The 10,218-nt window shown below is 32.9% G+C and overlaps 1 protein-coding gene across 1 annotated transcript; it reads right to left on the reverse strand.

Annotated features, from left to right (window-relative positions):
- Positions 1 to 872: 872 nt before the first annotated feature.
- On the reverse strand, positions 873 to 7,475 carry LOC112012394 (PLASMODESMATA CALLOSE-BINDING PROTEIN 3). The gene is made up of 3 exons (XM_024044793.2): positions 7,011 to 7,475; positions 6,866 to 6,899; positions 873 to 1,458 (listed from the first exon to the last, which is right to left on the reverse strand). Exons 1-3 carry the CDS (start codon positions 7,333 to 7,335, stop codon positions 1,236 to 1,238), a joined length of 582 nt encoding a protein of 193 aa, XP_023900561.1. The 5' UTR covers positions 7,336 to 7,475; the 3' UTR covers positions 873 to 1,235.
- Between the last annotated feature and the right edge of the window lie 2,743 nt (positions 7,476 to 10,218).

Raw genomic sequence — 10,218 nt, forward strand, 5'->3', positions numbered from 1 at the left:
CGGTTTCATTGGTTTTCCTAGTTCATCATATCATTTGTCTTTTTTACTTTTCTGCTGTACATGATATGATTTATTATTGTTTAACCTAGATCTGCATAATAAATTTAAGTAACAAATTGGTTAATTGATTAGGTTAAACAATCTAAGTATATTTCCAGGGGTCTAAACAAACAAACAAAAACCGTTGGATTACATATTGAAAATGTCTAGGTAGTTTTATTAAGCTTTTTTTTTTTTTTACCCCCAACATGATCCACAATTTCTAAGAGGCACTATTAGTGTTGTTTACTCATAAAACACACAATATAATATAATTTTTTTGGTCTTTGGCCATCTAATATTGTTAATGTGTTAGGAAAAATACAACAAAAATTGAATATTCTCTCTAATTTTTAGAGCATTCACGTCAAGTTATGGAAAAATTCATATTCATTTTAACATAAAAACCTACTTCTTTATTTTTATTTTATTTTTCTATTTTACAAAATCACTTTTCAAAAATACTCACATCAAATAATCTATTCTAAACTCTATTTTATTAAAATATTAATTTTTTCTTGATTTTTAAAAATTGTTTCCCTCTTCACACCCAATAACTACCATCTATTTTCTTCCTTCGTTCTCGAGATAAGTAAAAAAAAAATAAAAAACTAAATGCAAAATGAATAGTGTAAGTATAAATTTACTTAATTACTGTAGCTATAGATGAATTTTATGCAATTATACATAAATTGATGTGGGAAGTTTTGGGGGTTGGTTGGATAAAATGTGGGGCTTATTCTATATTACAAAGACGATGGGAATGCTCTTATATGTTGAAACTAACATGAAATGAGTAGTATCCCACTTAAATATGCTGTTGAAGAAAAAAATTGTCTATGTAAAGATTCATCAATTAAAGGAAAATGCTTGGTTGAAGGGCTACATCATACTCTTAACAATCTCAATCTTCAACAATAGACTAATTAAATTGAACTATTGAATTGAATTTGTAAGACCTACAAACTTTGGACCATAATAAAGCCTACCTAGAATCCTAGCTTGGCTCCAACTCGCCAAGCCAGATGAGCTTCTCTTAACCAGCCAGTGAACAACAATTTGAATGAGTAGATAAAAAAGTTCAAAAGATCAAATTGTATTTTATAATTCTCAATGGTGATAGGCAAAGAAGGCTTAACTTCTAACAAAACTGTGTAAGCCTCCTCCACTGCCAATTCTAATGTTTCTAAGAACACCTACATTGGTTGAAAGGTAAGGGTAAGAACAAGTAGAATGGAGAGAGGCACTAAGATTGATGAGATCATGTACTCCAAAGATGCTTTAGAATTGTCAGGGAACGGCGGGGTCAATCCTGGAGTTAGTCCACCAGAACCACCGTTGGCAGGTGTTGTAGTCGTCGTCGTTGGAGTAGTTGGGTTATTTGAAGTTTGTGTTGGTGTAATAGTCCCTCCCGCTGTGCTGCAAGTTTGAATAATTCTAGTAATTAGTGACAATTATTGATTGGATTAGAGGTAAATTTTTCCCTAACCTGGATTAAACAGCTTCAAAAGTAAAATTTTCTCGCAAAATCTAGTGTAATATGATATTCCTTTTTAATAATATGGAAACAACAGTGATAATTTAGAGAAAAATAATAAAGTAATAATTAAAATTGATATCTATATACAATTCAGATCTTCATAAAAATATACATACAATTCAGATCAAGTTTAACTTGTTATTATCAATTCAATTAAATTTAAGTTTGACAATGGGAGACACAACTCTTAACAGTTTCGTTATTGCGTTTCTCTCCTTTTTCAACACAAGAAATGGCACATAGATGGCTTGCCCGTTGAAGTGAAAGATATGCATAACATTGGCTACTAGATTTTAGGAGCAGATGAAATATTCTCATTAAAAAAAAGAAAAAAAAGTAGATCCTTCGGAGTGACACTGATCACCACTAAACAGCATCTTCAAAGTTACCTATTTTTGTATGCCACAGGTTCTTTCTTACATTCTCATCATTAAAATGGAATTATTTTTCCCTCTCATTTTCTTCTTACAAGGATCAACAATAATTATTTTTTAATCTACAATGCAATTATGTCATGAAAACGAAGTGATTCTGTGACTGAATGAAAGCATTAATTATGTACTAATTAAACTAACTTAATAATTATATACATATTTAAAAACTCATTTCCTGTAGATTAGTTCAAGCAAATGCCTTTTGGCGGTCAAAGGCTTTATAGCTGAATTGACACCTCTCCATGTACAAAGTGCTTGAGGGTCTAGGAGGGAAAGGATTCGAACTGCGAAATTCGTAGCATATTGTAATTATTTCTCAAAAAATGTTTCTTGGGGCATTTATAATCTGAAAGGTGCACGGAGAATTGTTAGTTGGGCCACTTTAATAAGGGGCATCTGGACTTCTTGAGAGAATCTATTCTCACCAACCTGAAAGCCATCTTAGGACTTTAACAGATCATATAGCCACCAGTCTCAATGACACACTTGGTAGGTACCACACTTAAACCTCTCATTGCTGCTTTGGTAACACAAAAATGAACAAAGATGTTTGGGTCCAATATTGGTGAATAAAGAATGTGTCATTGAGTTGAGTGGATGAACATGACGATACTATACTATAGCAATGCATTGCTAATTAGTAATTAGAACTCCTATAAATATAAAATAAAATAAAATGGAACTATATTTATTGTTTCATGTATATATATATATATATATATATTAGTACATCTGAGAGCCTGATATTGATTGAAAACTACGAGCTACCTCATCTGTCTAAAGTAAAACGGAACTCACCCAAAATCAAATCAAATCATGATGGTTTGGTCAAAAGATTTGGTAGCAACTAAACTAGCAACAGATTGTATATTTTCAAATTGGGATTGGGGAAAAAAAGCCCATTTGTCTTTGTCCCCTAGTAAAGTAAAGTAGTACATAAGCACTTTTGAAGTATAGCGAAATTGTGCTCTCTTTTCTCACATTTTTGATACTTTATCATAAATTTAATTAGCGAACTTCAACATAAATGTAAGAGGAGAAAGTACTATTAATCGTGTTCTAGAGTTACTCAACTTGTACAGTGCACACACACCAACCAAACCTTGTCTCTATAACAATTTTTATTTTATTTTTTAATTTATATATTTCCTAGGTGGAAAACACAGAGGTAATGTAAAGTAATGTAAGCATCTTTTATAAAACCTATAAAAGCAGTATACAAATAGAACTACAGAAAGTCTTGGATCGAGATTTAAACAACATTATATGTATTTTCACATACTTTTCACCCATACAAATTTTCAAAAAATACAAATAACATCACCAGAACAACATTACCAAATTGCTCCTAATTTCTCTAAACTAGTGAGATTCCATAAAGTATTTGTTGTTAAATTTGATTTCATCACACACGTGTTATTGTCAGAGAGAATAATAATGTTGATATCTAAACACATTTCAAGCATGTCAAGGCTCTATCTATCATACTACTTTTTTTGCTAACAATATTTTTAAACCCTAAGATCTACAGTCTACTACTACTACTATAAGGTTAGCAAAAAAAAAAAAAAAAAAAAAAAAAAAACTACTATAACTATATCCTAATAAGGGCTCTTATTTCCACGCCTTTATTTGTTTCTGTCAAACCTCTGGGTAGGGGTGTCCACGGTTCCTCATCACCCGACCAACCTACCGGACCCGCCCGAAACCGATTGGCCACCACCCGAACCAACCAATCCGACGGTCGGCAGCGTGTCGTCACCCACAAAACCCGAGCCCTTCGGGTTGGTTGGCGGTTTTCCTCCCCAAAAACCCGAGCCACCCGACCCGACCATCAAATCAACAACATCCGGCTACATTTTCAAGTTTTCCGACAAAAAAATGACAAATACCGGCGATATTTTTGTTTTTACGACCAAGATCTACTTGAAATCCACTAGATCTAGTGATATTTCGTCGAGATCTAGTCTAGATTCGACCGATCTGGCAAAATATCGGCCAGATCTCGACGGATCTGGCGGAATATCGGCCAGATCTTGCCGGATCTTGTGAAATTTCGGCACCGGCGGCGAAACCCGAAACCGATCGGCACAAACCCGAAAACCGATGGACTCGAACCGGAAAACCCGACCAGTAAAACAGGTCGGTTTCGGTTTGAATTTTCACCCACCCGATAAATTCGGGTCGGGTCCGGGTCAGGCACAAACCCGACCTAGCCCAACCCGTGGACACTCCTACCTCTGGGTGCGGAAATAACATTCGTCTTTATGTTTTACAGATTATCGATTTTATATCTTGTCATATGTCACTGGGTTTATAGGAAGGATGGTCCTTTTTAGGTCCGCTGCCTACAATAATACAAGTATACTACCCAAAAACACTCTTTATATGGAACTTTCTTTTGGATAAAAAAAATCATGATTACTCAAGAGATATTTGTATTCCGTTTGGGAGAATTTATTTTTATTAGCTTATTAAACTAAAAAAATAAAATAAACCGAACAAAAATAAAATTCAATCCAAAGAGAGAGAGAGAGAGAGGGAGAGAGAGAGAGATTTAAGCTTTTAAAGTTAAAAATATGCTTAATAAACTAAATAATAAAAATAAAATACCAGAATCCTAGCATTGGCATCACATTAGCTAAAATTTTCTCTCTATTTTAGAATAGAACATACTTTTTCATTTTAGCTAACAATTTTTCCTTTTCACTCACATCAAATTTCCTATTCTAAAGTCTATTTTATTTAAATATTATTTTTTAAATTTATTTATTATTAATTCTTTCTCTCACTTTTTGTATTTTATTTTATATTTCACTAATTATGATATGTTATATGTTTAATTTTTTATTTTAATTTAAAATTTTCTTGTTTTATAAAAAATAATTAAATAAATATATAACAATTTATGATTGATGAAATAAAAAAAAAAAGGCAAAAAGGTATGACAATAATATGTATTCATGAAAAAACCTATGGGAGTAGACTAGCTAGTACACAATAAAAAGGGCCTGTGACATTGTGTACTTAGGTCACATCCCCTGACAGAATTCGTTAAAAACTAGGCTTCGCTCAATTCATTTGAAGGTTGTTTCAAGTTTCATCTTTGAAAATGTGGATGTATGATAGTATAATGGGTCCGGCTAGGAGAGTATGTGAATATTAAAAAAAAAGTAGTGAGATAATGTGAAAATAATCACAATTTGGCATGTAATGTAAAATAATACTAATAGCGTCCCAAAATGTCATGTTTAGAAAATTTAAATTTTTTAAAAAGAAATATCAGATAGGGCAATGTCAATCATTTAAAAATGCACAAACTATAGGAAAAAATAAAATTGATTTTTTAAATATTAAATAAAATAAAAGGATAAGATAGAAATTATATTTATTAATATTAGAAAGAGTAGTTGAATTTGGGATAGGAGGATGAACAATTTTGGGAGAGAGGGCCGGTGTGGTGAAAAAGGAAAAAGAGTGCGGTAAAGGTTGGAGTGTAATTGAATTGATCGAAGATGGTGGACGTTGTTGGAAATGGAAAGACATCCAACTCTATATATATATATATATATATATATAATCTAAAACTATTGGCGATCAGTACAATCACAATTACAAATAATACCGAAACAGAGAAGATGGGAAGCCCAAGACTTAAAGTAAATTGGCTTAAAAGAGAGTGCTGCTTTTTGAGTCATCTGCGTTGCTTTTTGGGTTCGGAACTGGCGTAAAAACAGTATTTTACGCCAGCCAATGAGACCACGTCAGAGTTCACACGCTCACAGCTTAAAGAAACAATATAACCTAAAAGAAAAAACATTTCAGTTTCAAACCAAGTTACCAAATATATCAAACACAAATCAATAGAAAATCAGCCCAGCAAAGCCAAGCCATAGCCACCACCCACAACCCATTAATCAAACAAACCCACGACCCAGTCTGCCACCACCAAAAATCAACCCAAAATAAAGAAATTTTGGTTTAATCAATGCGAAAATGAATTTACTTGAGGTGTTTGGCTGAAAAATGCAGAGAGGGAGAGCTGAAAACAGAAAAAAATGGAGGATTTACGGACCCAACCACTGCGATCCACCCCCACAACAGCTAGCACCATCACGATGTGCCACCTCCATCTGAATCCTCAGGAATCACAACCACCACCATCGAAGATAGAGGGACAAAAGAATGGAGAGATACCTAAAAGAGGGAGGAGAGTGACGAGAGTTGTCTGAGGAGAGAGAAGAGTGCAAAGAGGAAAGAGGAAAAAACAAAAAGGAAAAGGGCGAAGGAGAACAGTCATATGAAAGAGAAAAAGGAAAAAGAGAATAAAATAATATTAAATATTATAGCATACTTGGCCGTGAGGTCATATTGTTTCTTTAAGCTGTGAGCCCGTGAACTTTGACGTGGTCTGGTCTCATTGACTGGCGTAGAACACTGATTTTGCGCCAGTTTCAGACCTAATGCTTTCTCTGTAATGCTCAAATATTTGTAAAGCGAAATTAAAGGAAGAATGTTAATTTTTATTTAGGGAAAGTGTATCTCTCTCTCAATAATCAATAATCAATCCGGAAAAGTGTATCCCTCAACCATTTTACGTGAAGCCGAAGAAACGATTTGCACCAAATAAAATCTCAATATATTATTATTATTATTAAAAGTTTAAAACCCCCCAACATAAGGGAAAAAAGTAACATACCTACTAATTAATGTCGTGCTACAAAATGTTCTTACCACACCTCCCCCCCCCCACCCCCAAAAAAAAAAAAAAAAAAAATCTATTATGCCTGTATGTAAGGAACAATAGTTTCTTATTACCAATAAATCAAGGGAAAAAAAAAAAGGCACATACCTTGCTGAAGATGGGTACACACAAGATCCATAACCTACATCAACAACACATAAAAATTAAAAAAAGAAACAGACAACACACATTATAAATATAAAACATCCAACTTGAAAGAGAGAGAGAAAGGACATGCATATATTATACTTACTGGGATCGGTTTGAGCAATGGTGGCAGTGGCAGAAAAGTCACAAGAACCAGGAGCCATGGCCTTTCGTTGGAAGTAGCTGTTGAAAGCATAAGAGGCGTGTGCTTGGATGGTGTTAGGAAGGAAACAAAGGCCATTAGACTGAAGAGGAGTGCAATCAGCACCAGACCCACATGCATAGTCTAAGGCTGTTTGCAATGCCTGGTTGCTTGCATCACTCCTTGCCACGCACCACGATGCTCCTTCCACCCCCACCACCACCACCATGCTTATTATTGTGCTCATTACCAACATCAACAACACTTGATTTTGAGGTTGTGCTGCCATGGCCACAAACACTATATATGTCTAGTTATAGGGTAAGGCGAGAGAGTCAGTATGTTATTGTTGTGTTGTGTGTGAGAGAGAGAGAGAGAGAAAGAGAGAGAAATGGCTTACTTGGTAAAGGAAGAGAGAGACAGAAAAGAAAGAGAATCAGAGAGAGATAGTCTTTTTCTTTTCTTTTCTTTTTTCTATTTTATTTTTTATTTTTTTGTTGCTTTTGCTGTAGAAATAGTGAAATACCATTTGCCTCCTTCTAGGTTCTGCCGTTTTCTAATTTATTTAGGTAAAAAACTCATTTTCGTCCCTACATTTTCACGAAATTTTTATTTTAGTCCCTATATTTTATTTTCACCGCTTTTAGTCCCTAAAATTAAAAAAACGATATTTTTTTTTCTTCTTACCGTCAGTGCCCTAACGGCAAAGTCCTTGGTGGCAGACGGAACACCCCATTAGCTAACGTGGCGCTGATGTAACACTGATGTGGCGATTAAAATATTATTGAAAAATATTATTTGGCATTTTTGAATGCCACGTCAGCATCTAAATTTTAAAAATTAATTTATTAATTTTAACTAAATAAAAAAAGTCAAAACAAAAACAAAAATAAAAAATCACATGAATTAAGATCTAAAAGTATATTGAATAAGAACACCAACACAGACTTAAGAACTCAAAATTAAAAACCAAAAATCACGAATAACTCAAAAAATAAGATCACAAAATTAAACCCACGACTACATCACACCTACACCACCCAGCAGCCACAATACCCACACCTACACCCATAACAACCTTACATGATGATGCCACCACAAGCCCAACCTTGTGCGGCGGTTCAAGCCCCACCTTAGATGTGGGCTCCTCAGGCAGTGACACAGCACCACCTCCACCACCAGACTCGAGCCCAAGCCCAGCCCACTAGCGACGACAAGGTCCACACTTTCTGGATCAGCACATCACTTTTTTACGTGCTTTTTATTCATTTTTGGTTTCTAGGTTTTGACATGTGAGATTGTGTTGTGTGTTTTGTTTTTTGTTTGTTTGTTTTTTTTTTTTTTTTTTAAATTTTAAATTTTAAATTTTTTTATTTTTTATTTTTTATGCGGTTTAGGTGTTTGATTCATTGTCTCCGAGACTTGGGCCAAAAATCTCGCCAGCGAATACACCGGATCTTCAAAGATCTTCAAATTCACAATCTCCCATTACTGTTTCAGTACCGAAATCTGCCTATAAATACGAAGATCTTATTCGCTCTTTACGCTCTTTATTTTTCCTTTTCAATTTACTTCTTCTTCTTCTCGAATTAGGAGACTTCTTTGTCAGAATGGATGTTTTGTTGCATACCCATTTTTTGTTTTTCGATCCTATTCATGTTTCTGTTATCTTTTGGTTGTGAAAAATTTGTGGGCTTTACATTATGTGGTGCAAGGAGAAGTGTTTCCGTTGTTCTTATCCATGGATTTGGTGCCACCGCATTTCAGATCTAAGCGTTTGTTTGTTTGTTTTTTTTTTTTTTTTTTTTTTTTTCTAATTTCTGGGTTTTTGTTCTTAAGTCTAAGTTGGTGATCTTGGTGTTCTTGTTTAAGATACTTTTAGATCTTAATTCATGTGAATTTTGATTCTTATTTCTGTTTTTTTTTTTTTTTTTAATTTAGTTAAAATTAATAAATTAATTTTTTAAATTTAGATGCTGACGTGGCATTTAAAAATGCCAAATAATATTTTAATTGCTACATTAGTGCCACATCAGCGCCACGTCAGCTAATAAGGTGTTCCGTCTGCCACCTAGGACTTTGCCGTTAGGACATTGACGGTAGAGACAAAAACAAGATCGCTTTTCTGATTTTAGGGACTAAAAGTGGTGAAAATAAAAGATAGGGACCAAAGTAAGAATCTCGTGAAAATGTAGGGACAAAAATGAGTTTTTTGCCATTTATTTATTATTATATCCACCGCACTCTCCTTGCTTTCCTTCATAATGATATCTTTTTACAATATTGTCCTTTTGGTGGTAAATTTTTTTTCTTTTTACATGGACATCAGACTAACTTCTAACTTCTAACTTCTAACCTAGACTATTAAAAATAAATAAATAAAATAAAATCTAACCAAGAGGTTAGGAATAATAAGTATCAACTCAAAAAAAGAAAAAAGAAAATAAAGGAATAAGTATCAACTAAATAGCGTTAAATTTTACAATTAATTATAAAGGATAAAATTATTTTCCTTTTCATGGAAGAAAAAAAAAATAGTAATCAAACATATAATCCTTAGGGTGTAAGAGGGATATTGTCTAACACAACAAAATTTGGCTCCAAATATTTTTGGAACTATCTTTTCTAACTCATTACAAGATGATTTATAAGACTATATATATATATATATATGACATTCTCCTCTCTCCCCATGTGTGTGTAAAAAATACTTAGTATTCTAAAAAAAAAAGGTCACATAACTCATTAGCAAAATCATGTGATTAAAAATACACATAAATGGTCTTTTTAATTGCCACGTAGTGGGTTTGAAAAAAATTGTTTAAAACATGTTTGGAGTCCAACTTTCTAACCTATCTATGATTTAAATTTTTGGCTAAATTATTGTATTCATTCTTGCATAAATTTTTTTTTGTACTTTAATTTAAATTTTTTTGTCTAAAAATATTTGAAAACATTACACTTTTTGTCTTTACAACATTAATATGATCATTTTTTTTTTCATATGTGAACTATAGAAAAAGAAATTCTTTATTAGCTCTAAATTTTAAAAAGATCTTCATATATGTTACCAATAATTTTATGCCACTTGTTCATATGTGTGTTCTTCTTCATTTTTATTTTTTATTTTTTATTTTATAATTTTATAATTTTATTTTTATTTTTATTTAAT

The sequence above is a fragment of the Quercus suber genome, unplaced genomic scaffold (genome assembly GCF_002906115.3).
Source record: "Quercus suber isolate HL8 unplaced genomic scaffold, Cork oak 2.0 scaffold_125, whole genome shotgun sequence".
NCBI classification, from domain to species: domain Eukaryota; kingdom Viridiplantae; phylum Streptophyta; class Magnoliopsida; order Fagales; family Fagaceae; genus Quercus; species Quercus suber.